This window comes from Ascidia mentula, chromosome 5 (genome assembly GCF_947561715.1).
Source record: "Ascidia mentula chromosome 5, kaAscMent1.1, whole genome shotgun sequence".
Lineage (NCBI taxonomy): Eukaryota > Metazoa > Chordata > Ascidiacea > Phlebobranchia > Ascidiidae > Ascidia > Ascidia mentula.
Genome location: NC_138570.1, coordinates 13,977,947 through 14,000,444, shown reverse-complemented (window position 1 = coordinate 14,000,444; position 22,498 = coordinate 13,977,947). Strand labels below are relative to the sequence as shown.

At 40.3% G+C, this 22,498-nt stretch overlaps 2 protein-coding genes across 2 annotated transcripts; both read left to right on the top strand.

Moving 5' to 3' along the window:
• Nucleotides 1–7,780: 7,780 nt before the first annotated feature.
• LOC145902978 (uncharacterized) lies at nt 7,781–13,663 on the top strand. The gene has a single exon (XM_082991069.1). The coding sequence runs from the start codon at nt 7,781–7,783 to the stop codon at nt 13,661–13,663; it is 5,883 nt and encodes a 1,960-aa protein (XP_082847195.1).
• Nucleotides 13,664–20,577: 6,914 nt separating this feature from the next.
• On the top strand, nt 20,578–21,902 carry LOC145902977 (atlastin-3-like). Its single transcript, XM_082991068.1, has 3 exons — nt 20,578–20,775; nt 20,963–21,091; nt 21,741–21,902. Exons 1-3 carry the CDS (start codon nt 20,578–20,580, stop codon nt 21,900–21,902), a joined length of 489 nt encoding a protein of 162 aa, XP_082847194.1.
• The last annotated feature ends 596 nt before the right edge of the window (nt 21,903–22,498 follow it).

The window sequence follows — 22,498 nt, the reverse complement described above, 5'->3', positions numbered from 1 at the left end:
TGCAAAATTGTTGCGCAATATTTTACATCAATGCAATATGGATCGTTTTCACTTTTTTACTCCAAACACATTAATTTGATTCCTGAAGTTTTGTGAGGCTCTGGTGCGTCTTGGAGAACTTTCTTGTTGGATACTGGATCCACATACGCCATGTAATCAACTCTTTTGATGCATTTTGCTTCAAGGTTTGCGAGAGCCTTTGCCGTGCATGCTGATGTGCATGTAACAAAATAAAACTTGCATCCTTCTTGTTTCGAAATTTCCATTCGCCTACATTAGTAAAGATAGATGTAAATTCCTGATATATCTTGTATCGCATACGTTTTCTAAGATCTATTTTTGGAAGTATAGTATTCTTTTACTAGAACTAACGCACAGTCTTAACCCAGAACTTCAAATTTTTTATTGTCCCATAAAAACTTAATTCTTACTTTTTGTACAAAGCTTCTGCAATTCCCATGTTGTTGTATTTCTTTCTGACACTCATCAGCAGTCCACTGATGTACTGATAATCCTGTGCTCGCGGTTTGACGTATTTTGCAATGTAGTCAAGTAACTAAACAAGAGAATAGATGTCCAATTACGGAATAAATGTTCGACGGGTTTGAAAACTTTGACTGAAAACCAGAATTGTTGAACTCATGACAACTTTACAAATATTTTTGGATCAGAAAACTTTTGGGGGATTTTCAATTGAATTAACTTTCTTTTTTAGTGTAAAATGTAGTCATGGCACCTTTGAATGGCTGCAGACTTTGGTTTTAGTGGTAAGGCTGTAATGGAGGATGACAAAGAAAATCTGCGTCAAATCACCCTTCGGTTTGGGGAACATGCTTTTGGGAAGCAAACGCTAAATATTTTGGTTCATTAAGCCAAACATTGAATATTAGATTTTTTTATTATTGATCAATATATAGTATACGCTGGTGTCTCTCAAACTGTGAGCTGAGTTCTGCTTCCATTTTATATAAATTAACCTTAATTTTCGGCATGTGTAATTGTGTAAAATCACAAAACATGAGATTATAATAAACAGTACAGAGATCCAAGTGTGCCACGACCCCTAAAATTTGGAACCTTTGGTAGGGAGGCATCTCTGCGATATCTGAATTCAGGGCAGCTTGTCTTTATGGTCGGTATAGTGTTAGAAGTTATTTTACAGGTTGTTTATGTGACTAACCTCAAATAATTGACGAATTTTCAGAGACTCTTTTACATCATCAGGTTGTTCGGAATCACGTCCATACACGATGCAGACTCCACTCATTTCACCACTTTCTTTGTCATAAGCACATAGTGCTGGTCGTTTGAGATAATACTCCTGTTCACATGAAAGTTGATACAATTGATAGAGTTCCAATCAGGTAAACATATTTAATATTGCGAAATTGTGGTGATATTCCCCAGGATGATGTCATCAATTATCATAACCGTATTTAAATTGTTTGTGCAATTTTGATGGATGTGTAATTTTGATCACAATATGTGATTTTGCAAAATATATCTTTTTGGACCAAATACCACAAGGTCTGTGCAACGTGCACAGCAAATTCACAAAGACATTAATATCGTCATCCGAAAGCTGCAGAGTCGCTGAAACTGTCTCTCGACGACAGAAATCCGTTCGGATTATGTCGCAGATTTCAGGGATGTCGTTATTATTTGACAATCTCCAACATGTCGCATGCTCTGATTTTCGTAAATGCAAAAGGTTGTCACTCATTTTGTCTACAGAGTTACTCCAATCCTACAAAAGCGACTTTTATCAAATATTTGTATTCTTTGTTTAAGTCTGTTGACCTTGTGCTGTTAACTTTGTATTCGTCACGGGTATTGTAACGTGCAATTTTTGTTGCCTAGTTAAACTCATTAAAAATCACAATGACCGCTTCAATGTAGAATGAATTATAAACAAAGATCGTCTCATGCTGTTTAAAGTGACTCTATTACATCATAATCTCAATTACTGTTTATGCATCAGAAACACATTTTTACTTATCGCAACTTCACCGTACCATTTTGCCGGTTCGTCTTCATTTTTCACTGAAAATGATTGTAGAAAACAATCGAAACGTCTGTAGCATGAAGTTCTTTACCGAGTAAATTACAACCGGTATGTTGAGCAACCCACCTTCATTAAAAATGTCAGCCAAATCATCGTGTTTAAATTTAACATTTTCGTTAGTCAAACAACGCAAATCTCCTCATTGATTATTATGGCTCTTTTGCGCATATAATATGATTTGGGTGAAAGCCGAGCCGATAGCGCTACTGGGTCCCAAAGAGTTGTTTTGGCCATAGTCCGCTCCACGTGGTTCGTCTGTGTTGATTGGTACCTAGTTTGGTACCCAACATATCGACGATTGACCGAAAGGTACCACAAAGTGGAAATCTGTGTGCCTGCTAGTCTTCCAGCTAGCACAGTGCCACATCAACAGCTGCACTGATGAGACCTTACAGGTCGAAAAAGTGCGTGTATACACCCTGTCTGCAGCTCTCATTAATCATATATTATTATAAATGTTAATAATAATACAAACGACAAAGATTTCCAGTTAACCTGTGGTGTGTGGATTGAAAACCAACATTATCAAAGTTTGCACAAACACTTGCTTGTGTACCACATGATTACAAATAATATTAGTCGCACTATAAAATAAATAAAAAAAATTATTTAAATTTTAACTAAACTCACTGCTTCCCTTCGAAATTTTTCACATTTATTTAACCTGATTGTATCCACACACTATCTTCTTCTTCCCGCAAACCTTTCGTTATTGACTTTCATAACCTTTTCCTTATTGACTTTCAGCAAAAGGAGCATGAAAGTGCAGTGCTTAGTCAAACCCACGGTTACTCTGCGTGCTAGTTTGAACAATGAAGTTCACGAACGTTGCACAACCGAGACTCTGCAGAAATCCTTCTTGTTTAAAATCAGTTGAGCAAAAAGCGTCACAACTGAATAGTTTCCTCCGTAGCCGTGTAATGTGTATCTGAACACTGTAAACCAAAAACAGATATTCAGTGCTAGTAAATTAATTTACATCGATGTTTACACCAAACTTTATTTCTTACTTGGTCACCCAAGTAATATAACAATGTTAATTTTTGGGTGCATGCTTTTTCTCGCTTAGATGACAAATCGAAAAAGATTGACCAACAAAATTTAACAGACATATATTACCTGCATGGTAGGTCGTCAAGCAAGCTATTAATGAAGTTTACTATGTTGGGACATTGGATATTTGCAATTTCACACCAGCAAGCCAGATGCTGGGAAATGCAAGGTAATATTTCCTTGAACTAAAGCACATTAAAGTCTGACAGGTTGTACATTTATTGCCAACCTTTCGTAACCCTTCAACGCAGAACAGTGAAGTAATGTACATGGCTTTAAATCAAAACCTCTGATATAGAGCAATTGGTGCGCGACATAAAGTGCTGCCATGAGAAAAAGGGTTTGTGCGACGAATAAGCATCGGCAATGACGGTTCGGTGTTCGTGTGTTGTGTCTACTGCGGTGAACCACTGTAGCTGCATTAGGTATATCTGAACAATGAAAGCAAAAAATATACATTTTATGGTATAACTTTACAGGCGGTATTTATACCTAACTCTATTTCGAACGTTTCTTATGTTGTGTTACCCAACCTGACTTTAATTAAAATTCTGATGTAAAAACTAAGCTACTATTTTATTTATCATGATTAATCAGTTGACGAATTATGCACACGTAATAATAACTACACATTCGATATACGAGTACAGTGGACTATAACTTGAAGTGTTAAAGCTAAGCGAAGAAGAGAGTTACACAAAAAATTCAGACACTTTATACATACACTGGAGAAGGGGCGAGGCGGTTTTGGAGTTCTGAAAGGAAGAATTGTCCAAAGACTAACGCTCAGTAAACATTTAATAAAGGACACACCGATGCTCAATGACATTATGGGTTTTTCACAAGAAGAACCGAACGTCTCTGCCACGACCGAAGCAAACAGTTAGAGTGTTCATTTAAACATGAGAAGCATATCCTCGACTTGCTATCGTATCTAAGCAGAAACTCGTCTTCAACTTTCGTTGTATCCTCCTGGCTATCATTTGAATCCATGGCCTCCTTCTCACCGTTGGTGTTGTTGTCAGAACCATCAGATGTAGATTCCTCTAAATCGGGAGGTTCCTCATTGTCAGGGAATGGGAAACCCTCGGTCATGATACTTGTAAAACCACCAGACCACCTGTGCCACCAACTGCAACTGAACCACTTGCAACGACAGCCACAATGGAAAACTCAACAGCGGCTGCTGCAATGCATGTAATGCCTCGTTTGTTTCTTTTTGTGCGTTGTCTTTCCGAAATGTACATTTCGCTCCTTTACCCGTTCAAAAACCTGTTGTTGAGCATTTGGGTTTTTAATATCTCTGAATATTTCTTTCCGTAGCGTCTTCCCTCCTCTAGAAAACATTCCTTTACTTTCGTATTGAGCAGATTGCCCGTCTATAAATGAAAGTACCTCAATTTGTTGAAATAAATTGCGTTATAAACAGTTAATTGCTTCACATGTTACGAACCTTCTCCACTTTTTGTTTCCATTCTTCCTTATATTTTTTGACAACATGCAAACCATTCATCACCTTTTAAACAGTAAGAAATGCATTGTTAAATATTATTTTTTCATTAGACACATAAAACGTAATTGCCCCCTTACTGGGCACTGCCAACACAGTCAAATAAGCAATGATGATAAACTCATTATATTGTTTGAAACGAATGACATAGCCATGGTCAGCAGCATATTTGCAGCTAAAAGGTCATGTTGTTTACTCGCAACGATTAACATGACCAACAAATTAACGATAACTTCTGGATGTCTTACATTTGTAAATAATTTACCTCAAATTCTGTTGAAATTTGTTCTTCTAACAAACCAATGTATAAATCATGGTTAGTGAACAAATCATTTGCTTTGCTTCTTCATCAGCACATTCGTGTTGTAACTTCAAAGACTTGCCTTTCCTTTTTTTAAACTACGAAAAGTTTTACTGTTCATTAGAAATATTTTATGTTATTCAAGCAGTATTTCTGAAGACAAACAAACTGTTCCGTACTGCAGAAAACATTCAAATGTTTCATTTATTTAGAAAGTTTCGCCAGTATATTTGCCCTCAGAATTATCAGTAAAATATAATTTAATGTATGGGCCAGTATCTTTGTCCTCAGAAATATAGGTAAAACAGTATTTAATGTTAGGGCAAATATTTGCTGCAGTTTCTTATGTTAGAGTAACACTTTCCTCAAGATTTTTTACAAAACAACTAACTAACATTTTGCCATACCGCTGCAGTGTTTTAAGCATTTTGGGTACATGAAAGAAACAGCCTTTGTATACTTACATCTATCATTTGTTTTTTGTAAAGAGCAAAGCACATTGACACTTTAAGTTTCATGTGATAATCAGCATAGTCCTGCAAACAGATCAATTGAGATTTAAATTACAAAACTCAAATGTTTTTTTCGTTTCTTTGAAAGTGCTTTTCGGTGCGAAAATTCATTTTGGTGAAATAATTTTCTCCGCCAGATTTCTTGCAAGTTACAGCAGTTTTTTGCCGGCTAATGCTTCCAAATTACTTTGTTAATTACTTACCTGTTGAAGTAATGTCATCCCGCAGTTTCCTATTTATAAATTTAGCAATAATCACTGGCCTTGGGTGTTGTTTTGATGGTCTTCGCAGTCGATGGAATATGCTGATGTTATGTTTAGTAACAGTGACATCGAGCTTCCTCGCAACAGAGATGACCAGGTCTTTGGTGCTCTCCTCATCTGAATGAGGAAGGCCTTTAAACTACAGGCATGGCCAACGAACGTACTGCTCTAAATCATTAAAGAAAAAAAATCTAATTTGAACCGGAGCTTATCTGGAGTTCCTTTACACTTACAGCCTTCTTTAACTCCCTATTCTCAGATTGGAGTGGATGAATCACCACTTCGTTTGTGGAGAGCTTTTTCTTCATCTCTTCAAACTTCTCTTAGAGAAAGATGCTTGCTCTCCGGCGTCTCTCTCTTCTCCAGCAATAGCTCTTTCAGGGTGTTTTCAGTGGAGTTCTTGCTCTCCCGTACTTCATGCGTCAGTGAGTCGATGGGGTCAGGGATAGCGAATTGCTCCTTGTCTTTCTTATGCACAGTTAGTCTATTATTACAGATAATAGGTTAGCAGAAAACAGTGTAAATAGATTTAATATAACAACAATAAGAATAAAAGTTAGTAATGTCAGTGTACTTAACTTTTGTAGAGAGTCCTTCAATGTCGCTGAACAGAAAAACAGCAGTATTTGTTTCAGCAGTGTGTACGCTCTATTTGTCTAATCCTGTGTTATACAAATAGAATCAGCAAAGAAAGAACATGGGAAATGAAATTTCCTACATAACCTTCCCAGTGTATGATGTCTTACGACAAATCCACCTATTGAATACAGAAAATTATTGTAGGAGAATATCAAGTTTGGTTCTCCTGAAAAAGTGGTGGTAAGTGCAAGTTTGTGGCAAAAGTAAATATACACACTTTTACAGACTCAATTTAATATAAGTATCTTGCTGCAAGCAAGCCAGGGTATTGTACCTCTTCCACTGTCCAAAAGGAAGCCTCTGCTTTCTTGTACATTATCCATATATCATGATATTAAATGGAAAAGATGACAAATCGTCGTGGATTGTCACGAAGCAATGGCTCAATATCCATGTCACTCTGCTAAAAAAAAACATTATTTAAATTGGAGTTATGTTTTAAGTCTGTGTTTTAAGTTTATATTACTGCTGCAATTCGTTGATTTTGTTGACTTGAACTTCGCAAGGAATATTTGGGTTGCGTGCCATCATTTTGGTCTTCATCACGCTATGCAGCCTCTATTCGCTTACTGAGAGTTTTTTTTTTCCCTTACCCTTTTTTCGCTAGGGGCTTTTCTTTACGCTGTTCTATTACGAAATGCTTGCACTTACCCTCGTTATCATTGGTTCTGTTACGAAGCTGATAGCCCAATTCGAAACGCATTGTGTGGTGCTTCGAATGGACCAAATAAGCGTAAACAAAGCACCGCTCGACAACGCAGCGCAAGCTTAAATTCAACCCAATAAACCAATCAAAAGCTTAAAAATCTGTGTGAATTCGCTTCTCGGGGAAGGTTTTAGACCTGGCTTCGTTCCATTTTACAGCCAGAGTGGACATAGTCTCACGCCCGACTACTGTCTGCGGACCCCGGTTCGGCGCTGTTTAAACGAACCAGACAGATAACTAGTCTGCCTGTAAGATTTCTGTGCGCGTAACTTTCCATGTGAGGAAATTTCACAACAATGGAAACGTCATAATGCCCCTACCAACTGTATGATGCAAGGCTAGTGCCAGCAGTCTTAATGTTTGCCACGTGTTGAACTTGTCCGCGTGCATTAAACTGTTTTGGTGATTAAATATCTGTTGTGAATTGCAGTGAATTGACTTAAGTTGATAACTTAAATAGTGACTGCATAACGTAAATTCACCTGGTGCAACCGAATGCTATTCGAAGTCGGTCCTTGTGCATCTTGTATTGTGAACGTGTCACAGTTTGTTAACTGTGCGGCAGAATAAAAGAATACTGTTCTTTCCTGACGGTGCGGTCAAACCCCTGTGACAAGGCTAGCTGGTCGTGTTACATCGTTAACAAACTAGGAATCGTCAACAAGCGAAGGATCGACGATTGATTTGGTCACCACGGACATTGCCGTGAAATTGCATCTCAAGTAAACCGTATGACGGAAGATCAAGAAAACGAAATAGTAGAGGCTTTAAAGGCTCTACAAGATAGCTACGCTTGCGCAGAGAGTCTTATGAAAATGCCGCAAGATCTTTCAGCGCTACGTGAGTTCCTGCCCCAAGTAAATGCAAACTTTGATAAGCTAATTGAACTTCACTCAAATATGTCGGATAGTGATAAACTACCTGAGATAATCTCGCGTGAGCGAGATTATTGCCGAGACAAACAAGAATTTGATAAAAGGGTCGCAACGTGGATATTGAAGCTGCATGATCCGCAGCCTAGATCCGTTCCCCTACCATTGTCACCAGCCGACGCGTTGTCTGTTCACTCGAGTAGAAATTCAACCTCGAGTTCTATACGAAGTGAAATTCGACGCAGTAAGGTGAAACTAAAGCTTGCGAAATTCGCAAGTGCTCAAGAAGCCGAAAATGTACGAAGGGCCTCAGAAGAAGCAGATAGACTACGTCGTGCGGCAGAGCTGGAAGCAGATCGTGCACGTCGTACGGCCGAGCTAGAGGCGGAACGAATTCGACGTGAGGCGGAGAATGAAGCCCGGCGCATCAGCGAAGAAGCGGAGAAGCACGCTGCGCAAATGCGCCACGATTTGCAACTCGCTGAAGCTGAAGTGGAGGCATGGGAGGAAGAGTCTATCGGTAATTCAAGCCTGGCGTCTGTTACAAAAGGTAGTTCAATTTCTATCCCTCGCCCACGATTACTGTCAAATGTTTTTCAACATACGAGCTCACAGTTGCCGTCAAATGCTGTACGGGGCTCGTGTCCACAAATTAGGTCAAATGCGCAACACGTGGAAGCGCCCGTGAACGTGCCCGCACCACGCATCGAGAAGCATAGGACTGGTACGTTTGGTGAAATCCCTCGTGCAGACGCAAATAGATGTTGCCCTAGTCCCCAAAATATCTCGCCACTACCAAAGACGTATCAGGACGCATACCATGTGAACTTGCCGAGTCCTGAAGTAACCAAATTTGATGGTGATTCACTAAATTACTGGCTATTCGTACGACAGTTTGATACCTACATTGCTAAGAAGGCCCACAATGATGAGATGCGGCTGTTGTATTTGGTACAGCACTGTAAACCCCATATTAGGGAAAAAATTGAACGCTTTAACGCGAAAGATCCAGCCGAAGGGTACAGGCTTGCCTGGCAAACCTTGTATAACGAATATGGCCAACCTCACATTATCGCACAAAGATGCGAAGAACAGCTGATGTCAGCTCCTGTTGTCAAGGACAACGACCCCGATGGTCTTATGAAATTATCTGTGCTGTTGGACAAATGCTGTACGGCACTACATGGTGAGATAAGACATGCTTCTAGTGTTGATTCCATGGATGTCATGTTGGCTGTTATCAGGAAACTCCCGTTTAGCATGCGAAAGGACTGGGTTTCGATGTCCGCACAGATTGAGCATGACACTGAAAAACGAGCTACCTTTGCGACTCTTGCAGAGTTTGTAGCACTAAAAAGCAAGGTTGCAAACTCGATTTTTGGTAAGGCGCTGTATTCATCAAAGGAAGACAACAAAGGAAGCCGCCGGCCGAAGGCAATTGCGCACAGCACTGTGGCGACTTCTGCGCCGAAAATTAAGGACAAAACACACGTGCCAATGAAGTGTTTGTTGTGCAACGGGAGCCATTCTCTTGACGCATGTGTCCAGTTTAGGAAAATGTCGTGGAATGATCGACGCAGGTTCGTGCGTTCAATGGGTTTGTGTTTTAAGTGTTTAAAGGCTGGCCACCGTGCTAGTGACTGTGATTCCAGTCAAAGTTGTTTTGTCAACGGATGCGATGGTAAATCGCACCACAAATTGCTGCATTACCCAGCCCCTCCTACTGTATCCGAATTGGTAAAGAATGACAATCCTGCTTGTGCTACGATCCGAAGTCGCGAGTACAGTGCAAGTGTCAACGCGTCTAGTGTGTACCTGAATGTTGTACCTGTCGTTGTTCGCCATGGGACCACTTCCATTGCCACGTACGCTTTTCTGGATCAGGGTTCAACCACAACGTTTTGTGAACGTAAGTTGGTAGACAAATTAGGTGCGTCTGGACGACCCAAACAAATTTTGTTGAACACAATGACGACACCGCAAAAACTGGACACAATTGCAATTTCAGTGTCAGTCGAACCACTTGATGGAGGTGAGCAAATAAACTTGCCAGAAGTAGTAGTTGTTGAACAAATACCTGTGAAACCGAACAAGTCTCCCACCTGGAAAACTCGGAAGATGCACCCATCAATAAGGAGTCTACAACTGTCTTCCATTGCTGGTGGAACTGTCACATTGTTGATTGGTGCTAATGTACCTGTGGCACATCGTGTACAGTGCAGTCGTCCTGGAAACGACGAATGCCCAGATGCTGTGAAGACGCCTCTTGGATGGTCTTTGCTAGGTCGATCGCTCGAGGCTGTCCGCAAATCTGCTGCAGATGCCAACTTTACTTGCGTCATGGACACCGCCCATACCATGTTTCTAAGCGACGAGAGTGACCTGATCCCCAAAGAAGAAGACGAATTGTTTGGAAGTCCTTTCTCCAGGGAAGATCGGAGGACGTACCAATTGATGAAGGACTCCGTTCAATACATTGAATTGCCACTGCCGTGGAGACATGATCACCAAGTTTTGCCTAACAATCTGAAGATGGCCAACAAAAGATTGGAATCGTTGAAACGTCGATTGAGCAACGACGAGAAAATGCATCAGAAGTACACTGAGCAAATGCAAGCAACAATCGACAAAGGATTTGCCGAAGAAATACCAGAGGAGGAACTGATTACCAAACATCGGACGTGGTACATACCTCATCATGGTGTTGTGAACCCTCACAAACCTGGTAAGTTGCGTGTTGTGTATGATTGCGCAGCTCAATACCGTGGACTGTCTTTGAACCAAACGTTGATGCAAGGTCCTGATCTTGTCAACAGTCTACTTGGCGTCTTGTTGCGTTTCCGCAAGTCGCCAATTGCCTTGGTAGCTGACATTGAGGCCATGTTTTACCAAGTGAGAGTTGCCCCTCGTGATCGTGACAGTTTGCGTTTCCTTTGGTGGCCTGGTGGGAACCTGTCAGGTGAACCTGTGCCCCACAGAATGAATGTACATCTCTTCGGGGCAACTTCGTCTCCAAGCTGCGCAACCTTTTGTTTACGTCAAACTGCTAGTGATTTTGGGAGTGAATTTGAACCCATTGTTGCCTCTACGGTTGAACGTAATTTCTACGTCGATGACTGCCTCACATCGGTAGCAGACGTTGAAACTGGATTGCAGCTTGTCGATGGTCTGCGCTCCTTGCTTGAGAAGGGTGGATTTCGCTTGACCAAGTGGTTGTCAAACTGCAAGGAGATTCTTGATCGCTTACCGGAAAATGAATTATCAATGGCTTTGCAGGTGCGCCCACTGGATGCTGAATTACAGGAGCGTGTGCTTGGTATACAGTGGAATGTTCATGCTGACGCATTTCTGTTTGCTGTTTCGTTGCCAATGAAGCCGCGCACTCGCCGAGGTCTCTTGTCAACTATGAATTCTCTATTCGACCCATTGGGTTTTGTTACCCCCGTCGTGTTGCGAGCCCGGCTCATTTATAGGAGCTTGTGCAAGCAAGAAATTGAATGGGACGAAGAGATGCCTGCTAAGGACTTACGAAAATGGGAGAAGTGGTTAGTCTGCTTACACAGCCTGCAGGAAAGGCGCATTCCACGATCATTTGGATTTGGTGTCAGCGCCAATGTGATAAGAAGTCAACTTCATGTGTTTGCTGACGCATCCAAAGAAGCCTACGGAGCTGTGTGCTACCTCCGATCAACAAATAAAGAAAGCGAAGTGACCTGTACCTTGGTTATGAGTAAATGTCGCCTAACACCCCAGGGTGAAAATTCTATTCCACGGTTGGAATTGATGGCTGCTGTTCTGGCTGTGGACGTGGAACTGATTGTCAGAAAGGAAATGTGTTTGGACCTGCGTCCCTCTATATTTTGGACGGATTCGTCTGTGGTGCTGCAAAGCATTAAAAATGATAAACGAAGATTTCCGTTGTTTGTCTCTCGTCGTTTGGCAATGATCGAGAAGAATACCTGCGTGAAGAACTGGAAACATGTTCCGACGACGGAAAACCCTGCTGATTTGGCTTCGAGGGGAGTCTCAGCCGATGCCCTGGTGAGGAGTGAATTGTGGTTTGACGGACCATCGTTTCTCAAGAAGACGCCCGACTGCTGGCCAAATATGTTTGGTGACGCTGCTACAGATCCGGTTGAGGTTAATGTATTTGATAAGAAACCTTGTGGTGTGTTTACTGTGGTAGAGAAATGTCCTCCCACAGATGTTTTAATAACGAAATTTTCTTCGTTGTATCAACTTAAACGTGCCACTGCATGGTTTTTGCGTTTGAAGGCAGTTCTGCGAAGTGCGAGAACCGCGAGATTTGGCTCCTCGGCCCTGAGAGTTGATGAGCTGCAGACGGCTGAAGCCGAGTTGGTGAAATATGTGCAACGAGGTCATTTCTCACAATGGATGATAGCAATTACTCCAGATGGAAACTTGAAGAAACCAAGCAAGTCATCGGCAGTTTTTCGTATGGATCCTGTGATGATTGATGGAATGCTTAGGGTTGGCGGTCGTCTGGAAAAGGCGCCTATTCCTTTTGAGGCCCGACATCCTGCCATTTTGCCTCACAACTCGTACCTGACTGAGTTGCTAATTTCCCATTTCCATGCAGAGTGTGGACATTCTGGCGTGAACCACATTCTGTCCCAGATGAACCAACGCTATTGGATCGTTAAAGGTGCAGTGGCGGTGCGACGTGTTCTCCGCGCATGTTTGGTATGCCGGCGTCGCAACGCAAAGCCTGAAGGGCAAATTATGTCCAATTTACCGCCAGCTCGCCTGCAAATGAATGAATTTCCCTTTGCATTTACAGGAGTCGATTATTTCGGACCTCTAGTCGTCAAGCAAAGGCGCTGCGAAGTTAAGAGATGGGGTTGTCTCTTTACATGCCTAACTACAAGAGCAATTCATCTCGAGGTGGCACATGACCTAAGCACCGATGCCTTTATAAATGCATTTCGCAGATTTATTGCTCGTCGCGGCGAAGTGCTGCAAATTTATTCCGATAACGGCACGAATTTTGTGGGTGCTGCGCGTGTTCTTCGTGACGCCGTACGTGAATGGAACCAGAACCAAATAGAAGAGTTCTTCAAAAAGAAAGAAGTTCAGTGGCACTTTAACCCATCTGGTGCAAGTCACATGGGAGGTGCCTGGGAAAGGATGATTCGGTCTGTTCGACGCGTCCTCTCCTTGCTGACGAACGAACGAGTCCTCAACGATGATCAACTGCAAACGTTTCTGCTTGAAGCGGAATCAATTATCAACTCGCGACCCCCGACTCCGGTCACACTTGATGACGTTGGTGAGTCAACATTGACACCTAATCACTTGCTAAGGATAAATCCGTCCGGAGGGATGCCTCCAACCGTCGCCAGTGATCGTGACTGCTACGCGCGCCGGGGTTGGCGCAAGGTCCAATATATTGCAGATCAATTTTGGAGACGATGGTCTCGGGAATACTTGCGTACAATCATCGCTCGCCAGAAGTGGCATCATGAGAAGAGAAATGTCCAGGTCGGTGATGTTGTCCTTGTGGTTGATGATGCTGCCCCCAGACGTTCTTGGTCGATCGGTCGCGTTGAATCAACCAATCCTGATGACTTTGGTGTGGTCCGCAGTGTTCGAATTCGATCGAGAGGAACGATTGTGCGAAGACCCATTCACAAGCTGTGTGTGGTCGTACCAGTTGATGGGAGAGGAGACGATCACCTGCCACACGATGACCCAGCGACAATGGTCGCTGAGAAACACTGATAAACGATTGATACAAACGCGCGTCGAAATTGTGTTGTAAAAATTGAACGTCGCTGCGACTTATCAATTTTGGGGGGGAGTGTAAGATTTCTGTGCGCGTAACTTTCCATGTGAGGAAATTTCACAACAATGGAAACGTCATAATGCCCCTACCAACTGTATGATGCAAGGCTAGTGCCAGCAGTCTTAATGTTTGCCACGTGTTGAACTTGTCCGCGTGCATTAAACTGTTTTGGTGATTAAATATCTGTTGTGAATTGCAGTGAATTGACTTAAGTTGATAACTTAAATAGTGACTGCATAACGTAAATTCACCTGGTGCAACCGAATGCTATTCGAAGTCGGTCCTTGTGCATCTTGTATTGTGAACGTGTCACAGTTTGTTAACTGTGCGGCAGAATAAAAGAATACTGTTCTTTCCTGACGGTGCGGTCAAACCCCTGTGACAAGGCTAGCTGGTCGTGTTACACTGCCACTGGACTGGACTGTGAAGAAATTAGCTTTGTTCTGGGGCAGCAGGTTTGTTTGCCCGATATGACATAAAAAACAGCTTATGGCTTAACCTCTTATCTTAGTTAAATAGTTTGTGGGATAAGCGGGGGCAATGTTCGGACCTTTCATGCCTTAAACAAAGATCAGAGATTAAGCTGCAGATCGCTGAGCGTTGTTCGATACATGGCAGGTTTGTTTTGTGTACGTTCAGTGTGCATAGAAAGTAAGGAATATATTCAGTGATAATTGTATTTCTGTTCTACTCTTGCATCTAGCTGCAAATAGGTCTGTTTTGTTCTCAATGCAAAAGAGGTTACCAATTTTTGTGGGACTAATTGCGCATAACAAACCTAAGAAACCAAGTGTTTCAGGGGTTCAATTTCGTCTGTGCAAGAGCGATATTTAAGCTAAAATAAAAATAAAAAATGGTTTTGTTGTTAAACACGTTCTAGGTGTGGTGACCTGAGAATATACATGTGTGGCAGTGATGCGAATGACTCGTTGTGTGAAGAGCTTATTTGTTTGACCGCTTTTATGGTTTTGATTTAGGCATATATACCCTATACTAGTTTTAAACAGGTCTTACGGGCCTTGAGAAAGATAAACGTTACAACAAATACTAACGTTAAATGTAAGGAATATTTTGTCATTACGCTGACATGATTACGTGACTAAATACGGATGTTAAATGACGAAAATATGTAAAAAGCTAATAAAATACGAAGTTTCACGGATACAGTTATGTGATTGTCGCAAAATAGTGTTTTGTGGTTAAAGTTTTTGAAATGTAAAACATGGAAGAAACTACACGATCTTTTGGTTTACGATCTTGGTCAATGGCAACCTCTGCATAGAGGATTATAACAAGATTTGTTGTCGGTTTGTGCCAACGTGACCAGGCAAAGTTAAAATGACGTCATGCTGCTTTTCGTGAAAGTCAATACATTGTTTTGGAGCAGGTGAGGATAGTATGTAGATACAATTAAACCGTAATTAATGAAACAACAAGAGATTATGCTGCGTTGACGTACGTATAGATCCGAAATAAAGCAGCCTTAACAGAAGGTACGTCAATACGCAAGGTAAAAGTTCGTGATTTATTGACAAATAGCAAGCACAGAATCTTTGACAGAAAAGGAGAGTCATGGATTATCACATTCCATGTTTTTTTGACTTAAACAAAGCTGCTGGCAGTACCAGGAACCACCAGCCAGAGGTTATTCGTGCAAAGTTCTTTTGTAAAGTTTTATTACTTTGTACTGCCAGTTCAACGTCCACAAAGAATCCTAGTAATAGTGCCTATTTTGTTTGAAGTGCAAGTTTACGAGGCTTTGCTTGGTATGTTCAGTGCTTAAACAAATGCTAATATGCACATAAGGTTAACTTATTCTCACATTTGGAATTATCACGTTCCATTCAGTACAAACATGAAATTGTTTTGACAAAAACCTTTAGTATCGGGCGTGTGACTATTGTTATTCATTGAAACGATTTCAAGTAGCAAATCTGTACGGAACAGTGATTTTAAAATAGGCCAAAACGCCGCCTGTGGTGCGGTTGGAAAATTTAAAGCAGAAGAATGAGTGGGCGCGCTATAAAAATGGCCAGTTCAGCGTGTATTGTCTTATCTGTTATTCGACTAATCATATCACGATGAACTAAATTAACAATCTACTCCACCTTGAACTAGATGGTATGCAAATAATGCTTTTTTCGTCCTGTCTGTGGGCGCCATTCGACTAACTTGTTTCTCGTGGAAAGGGATCAGGTAAACACCATTGTAACTATGTGTACTTTTCAGAACGCTGGTCGTCGCAAAACAATAGTAGTCCCCAAGAAGATATCTTTGTAGTCGCGGAATTTGTTTTTTCTGAATGTGTGGGCATGGGAAACGACAAAGTCCTAAATAAAAAAAAGTTCCAGAGACCAGGGCTTGTTCTTGGAAACAGTTTTGAAAACTTTCTTTTTGATGTCTTTCATGAGAAAAAAGAAGAAGTTTAATTTCAGGTTTTTCACAAACCCAAACTGAAATGCACAACAGTTGGCTGGTAGGTTGCGTCAAATGTAAATCGGCGTTGTGCTATATTTCTCAAGATTATCAAAACCATAAACTTAGTGCAGTATGTGAAAATATATAGTGATGTGTTGCCTCACAGAAACGTTAATTTTAGGCTAAAATCTGTCAGTTTTGGCGTTTAAGACTTCCTTGTCTACAAAAACAATAATAAAACGCGAGAAAGATAATGAAATGCGAAGTGTCACAAATGCAGTTATGCAATTGTCACAAAATAATGTTTTGTGGTCAAAGTTTTTGAAATGTAAAACATGGAAAAAACTACAGGATCTTTTGGTTTAGGGTCTTGGTCAATGGCAACCTCTGCATAGAGGATTATAACACGATTTGTTGTCGGTTTGTGTCAACGTAGTGTGACCAGGCAAATTTAAAATGACGTCATGCTGCTTTTCGTAAAAGTCAATACATTGTTTTGGAGCAGGTGAGGATAGTATGTAGATACAATTAAACCGTAATTAATGAAACAACAAGAGATTATGCTGCGTTGACGTACGTATAGATCCGAAATAAAGCAGCCTTAGCAGAAAGTACGTGAATACGCAAGGTAAAAGTTCATGATTTATTGACACATAGTAAGCACAGAATCTTTGACAGAAAAGGAGAGTCATGGATTATCACATTCCATGTTTTTTCGACTTAACCAAAGCTGCTGGCAGTACCAGGAACCACCAGCCAGAGGTTATTTGTGCAAAGTTCTTTTGTAAAGTTTTATTACTTTGTACTGCCAGTTAAACGTCCACAAAGAATCCTAGTAATAGTGCCTATTTTGTTTGAAGTGCAAGTTTACGAGGCTTTGCTTGGTATGTTCAGTGCTTAAACCAATGCTAATATGCACATCAGGTTAACCTATTCTCACATTTGGAATTATCACGTTCCATTCAGTACAAACATGAAATAGTTTTGACAAAAACCTTTAGTATCGGGGGCGTGACTATTGTTATTCATTGAAACGATTTCAAGTAGCAAATCTGTATTGAACAGTGATTGTAAAATAGGCCCAAGCGCCGCCTGTGGTGTGGGTGGAAAATTTAAAGCAGAAGAATAAAAGAGCGCACTGTAAAAATGGCCAGTTCAGCGTTAATTGCCTTATCTGTTATTCGACTAATCATATCACGATGAACCAAAATAACATTTCACTCCACCTTGAACTAGACGGTATGCAATTAATGCCTTTTTCGTCCTGTCTGTGGGCGCCATTCAACTAACTTGTTTCTTGTGGAAAGGGCTCAGGTAAACACCATAGTAACTATGTGTACTTTTCAGAACGCTGGTCGTCGCAAAACAGTAGTAGTCCCCAAAAAGATATTTTTGTAGTCGCGGAATTCGTTTTTTCTGAATGTGTGGGCATGGGAAACGACAAAGTCCTAAATAAAAAAAAAGTTCCAGAGACCAGGGCTTGTTCTTGGAAACAGTTTTGAAAACTTTCTTTTTGATGTCTTTCATGAGAAAAAAGAAGAAGTTTAATTTCAGGATTTTCACAAACCCAAACTGAAATGCACAACAGTTGGCTGGTAGGTTGCGTCAAATGTAAATCGGCGTTGTGCTATATTTATCAAGATTATCAAAACCATAAACTTAGTGCAGTATGAGAAATTATATAGTGATGTGGTGCCTCACAGAAACGTTAATTTTAGGCTAAAATCTGTCAGTTTTGGCGTTTAAGACTTCATTGTCTATAAAAACAATAATAAAACGCGAGAAAGCTAATAAAATACGAAGTGTCACGGATACAGTTATGCAATTGTCGCAAAATAGTGTTTTGTGGTTAAAGTTTTTGAAATGTAAAACATGGAAAAAACTACAGGATCTTTTGGTTTAGGGTCTTGGTCAATGGCAACCTCTGCATAGAGGATAATAACAAGATTTGTTGTCGGTTTGTGTCAACGTAGTGTGACCAGGCAAAGTTAAAATGACGTCATGCTGCTTTTCGTGAAAGTCAACACATGGTTTTGAAGAAGAAGATGAGGATAGTATGTAGATACAATTAAACCATAATTAATGCAACAACAAGAGATTATGCTGCGTTGACGTACGTATAGATCCGAAATAAAGCAGCCTTAGCAGAAGGTACGTCAATACGCAAGGTAAAAGTTCGTGATTTATTGAATCACAGCAAGCACAGAATCTTTGACACAAAAGTAAAGTCATGGATTCTCACATTCCATGTTTTTTTGACTTAAACAAAGCAGCTGGCAGTACCAGGAACCACCAGCCAGAGGTTATTTGTGCAAAGTTCTTTTGTAAAGTTTTATTACTTTGTACTGCCAGTTCAACGTCCACAAAGAATCCTAGTAATAGTGCCTTTTTGTTTGTGTCGTTCTGTCTGGTTGACGAACTTTGCACAAATAAAATTTTAAAATTTTAAATTAAATTTGCCCGTCACTTACAACAGAGTGTTTATTTTTGAAATCCTAAACCACAAAACAACAGCGTCATTTTCCAATCACTCAATCTCTTACATGTTAAACAGAGCAGTGATTCTCATATATAAGTCCAGATTTGTTATTTGTGAAATGATGCATTCGCATAGTATCGTGGGGTTTTGAGAGAATGCGAACTGTTTGTTACCAACGTCATCACCAAAAGTTCCGATTCGACAGGAAATAAAAGTGAAAAAAACTTGTTGCTGTGAAGACATTTTTGACTTGAAGCAATACTGCGCCTGGTATGGTCGACTCATAGGGTGAATTGGACACAAATCTAGCCTTATTATTTAACCTTTTTTTTTAACTTACTTTATGTGGAAGAATTTTTCAAGTATAAATGGTAACACCGGTAAAATCCCGGTCAATGTATTTGCTAACTAAGGGTGTTTTCAGTTGTATTATGAAGTCGTCGCTTCGAAAAAAAGGATTTACATGACTTGGTTACAGGAATGCATAGTCAGCAATTTTCCCCAAAACCGTCCGAGCTATCCCCGGTCTCCCCTAACTTTTGCAATTCAAACAAGACTGTTCTTCTGTTTTAAATAAACGTACTTTATTCACCCGACGTTTCGTCTGCCATACAGCAAGACTTCATCAGTGTTTAACAAAACAATTGTAGCGTGAACCACACAACATTCAAAATCACAAAACGAAAAAAGGGACATGTTAACCCCGCTTGTAGGATCACGTGTTAGGGGCGAAAGCAAATTGTGGGGAGCACAGCAGTTACATATTTTCGTATACTGCCGGAATATATACACATGGTTCATTATCGTTATAACATCTGCTTTTTTATGGATGTGGAGCATCCCAAGACAAAGCCGTTTGTCTTGGTCCAACTCTTTCTCCACAACTTGTGCTTCATCGAAGGCAACTTCGTGCCCAAGTGTCACCGAAAGCTTGGCCATCGCGGTCTTGCTAGCTTTTCGGTGCGAAGTTGCGGCCTCGTTTTGAAAGCCCTCCTGGCTTCGCAGATGTACATGCGATCGCAGTCTCGGCTGGATATCAAATACACCGTAGCAATTGGGCGTGAGATCAGGCTTCCAAGCGTTCTATGGAGCTTGGTGTAAATACCTTATTCTGCCAGCATCCTTTACAGTGTTTGGGTGAGGCCATGAACGTGCGAAATAACCACTGTCCAGCTAGTGGGTATTACATTCTTAGGCGTTAACGTCGATTTCGCGCTTAAAATCGATGAGGGATATTGCTTTTTTCGCCACGCAGCTTTGGTGACACTAACCACTTTTGCTTGGTCTTCGTCTTTAAAAACTATCACAAGCGGTATTAAGCGTGTCCCTTTTAGTGATTTTGAATTTTGTGTGGTTCAAGTCTGCATTGTGGTGTTAAACCCTCATGAAATCTTGCTGTATCGCAGACGAAACGTCGGAAGAATAAAGTACGTTTAATTTACGCCCGGAGAGCAGTCCTGCTTAAATACGCCTTGCAGCAAAAGTTACACGGTAACTTTTGCATTTTGTTCGCAACCAGATGTAACATAATAAGGCACAATAAAATTGTTGTGAAATATGAAGGTAATGTGCTGTTTTTAGTTGGTGTTTTGTTATTACTGTAGACATATGTTAATCCAGTAACACTGCACAGTGATTTGTGAGCATGTCCTATCCAAAAGTTTTAATCAGTATGACTGATATTGCCTTGTCTAGAGCGACATCCTGACTAAAATGAACAACCATTCAAAAAATAAGCAAAGCAAATATATATAGTCTAGGGTGTGTGAAACATCGGTTTCACCAAAAAATCTGTCTTTACCTCCGCAAATATTATTGAAAGATTCAAGCTAAAACGTTTGCTATTAGATGCTATTCTTCGAATTCGGAAAAAAAAACATTGATTTTTATTAAAAATTATCATTTTACGCCTCAATTTTGCAGAAAACGTAGATGTAAGTTTCACATTTAAACATGTTGGAAACGCGACGTCTAACAAACGAAAAACTTGTGTTTCAACCCGATGTCCTGGAAGAAATTATCAAGAAATGGAAGTTACTCGACATTCCAGTTGCAATCTACTCTATAGTTGGACCGACGAGAAGTGGAAAGTCTTATCTTCTCAACATTCTGACATATCTAATAAACAAACAATACACCAAAACTAAGAAGGTGAGGTATACGGCATCAAGTTTGGTTTTAAACTTAACACTGTTTGCATTTTTATCCAGTCTTTCTTCTTACTTGGCACTCGCTTTTAAACCATAATTGGGTCGACCGTAGTTACCGATTTTTCTTTTTGACAAAATTTAACTAAGAAATCTAATAAAATTACGCTTGCAAACATTTTGTTGTGAAGGGGTATAAAGGAAATGATGATCTTGAAATACCTCAAGTATTTAAGTCCATTCAACAGACTTCTCCTGTTACAAAAGGAGTTTATATCACATCCGAACCAATCTTCGTGAAGGCAGAGGGTGGAAATGAGGTATTGCAGTCCTTGTAATCTGCAATATAGACTCAATGAAGGTCGAGTGACCTGTTGCCTAGTTACCAAATTGCATTGTAAAACCAGCAGCTCCTCAGTTTGTAACGGGCCGAAATTATGTCGATATTACATTGTCAATTAGACTTGTAGGATAAATCCCGTGAACACAGCAAACGCAACACAACATAAGCGGTCAGTCACGCGACTCGTTTTTTAATATGGAATGCGTTCTGATTGGGTATCAGATTGTAAAGCTTATTTCAAATAACATGAATATTAGTGCCTTGGTGAATACAAATAAAAATTGAGTGTCCAGTGAACAATCGAACACGTTTGACAGAATCACCTCTTTTTGCGCTGAGGGAAATTTAATTATAATTGAATATATGTGCAAAATAAATATGGTTTTGCAAAATGGAAACTTACGTCAATGTTTATAGTTGTTACATACGATTTGGTCAAGCACATTTTCATAAACCACTTATATACAAATAACCTAAGATTGAAATGTATCGATGTCCGCTGCACACTTACGGAATACACAAAATGTACGTCAACCAGCAGTATATAGGTCAATTTATTGCCATATTCTATATAAATCGCGAGAAACTTTTATGCAGCATGTTCGTACAACATCATGTATCCACAGGTTGCTGTTTTCTTCATGGACACAGCTGGCAACGAAGCAGGAGACCCAATCGAATGCAAGGAAGCTGAAATTTTCACCATAAGCTCAACACTTAGCTTCATGCAGATATATAACACCAAATATCGTTTGGGTTACAGAGATGTCGATTCTTTTACCGTATGAGAAATTAGTTCGTTGATATGTGTATAGGTCCTAACATCGAAACGTTTTTGTTCAGGCGCTTACATATTTTTCCAATTCAGTGACAAACTTTTCAGAGGTAAGTTGAATTTCCTGGCCACTGATACACATAATGCTTGCATTGAATAGTAATTGGAATAGAGATGCTAAAGCTACAAATTTGCTGGTTAGCATTGTATTATTAAACAGTATTCGAACATTATAGTGTGCGCTGTTATTGCTGTATTCATTTTATGCAGTAGAAAGCATATACTGTTTACAAAATACTGTTTACATTACAGATGAATAAAAACCCAAAGCGGGTATGTTTCCTGATCAGAGATTGGGAAAATCCTCAAGAGTACAGCTTTGGCCATGGTGGTGGAAAAGAGTATTATGATGTGAGCTAACTACAGTTGCATGATGTACAAGCGAAATCTCTCATTAATAAGTTCATTTTCATAGTATGTATCCAGGCAGTCTGGAAACAGCTTGCAATGTGAATATTTAAGCAAATGCTTTTTTAAATCAAATTACTTTCTCCTTCCTCGTCCAGGTGGTAAAGTTGCAACAACTAACTCGAAGCTAAGAAGTGGTGA

What these genes read in the sequence shown, in the direction of transcription:
- LOC145902978 (XM_082991069.1), top strand. Translation starts at nt 7,781, where the DNA reads ATGACGGAAGATCAAGAAAACGAAATAGTAGAGGCTTTAAAGGCTCTA.
- LOC145902977 (XM_082991068.1), top strand. Translation starts at nt 20,578, where the DNA reads ATGTTGGAAACGCGACGTCTAACAAACGAAAAACTTGTGTTTCAACCC. An exon ending in AATACACCAAAACTAAGAAG is followed by an intron (nt 20,776 to 20,962) that starts GTGAGGTATACG and finishes TTTGTTGTGAAG; the next exon opens with GGGTATAAAGGAAATGATGA. An exon ending in AGGCAGAGGGTGGAAATGAG is followed by an intron (nt 21,092 to 21,740) that starts GTATTGCAGTCC and finishes ATGTATCCACAG; the next exon opens with GTTGCTGTTTTCTTCATGGA.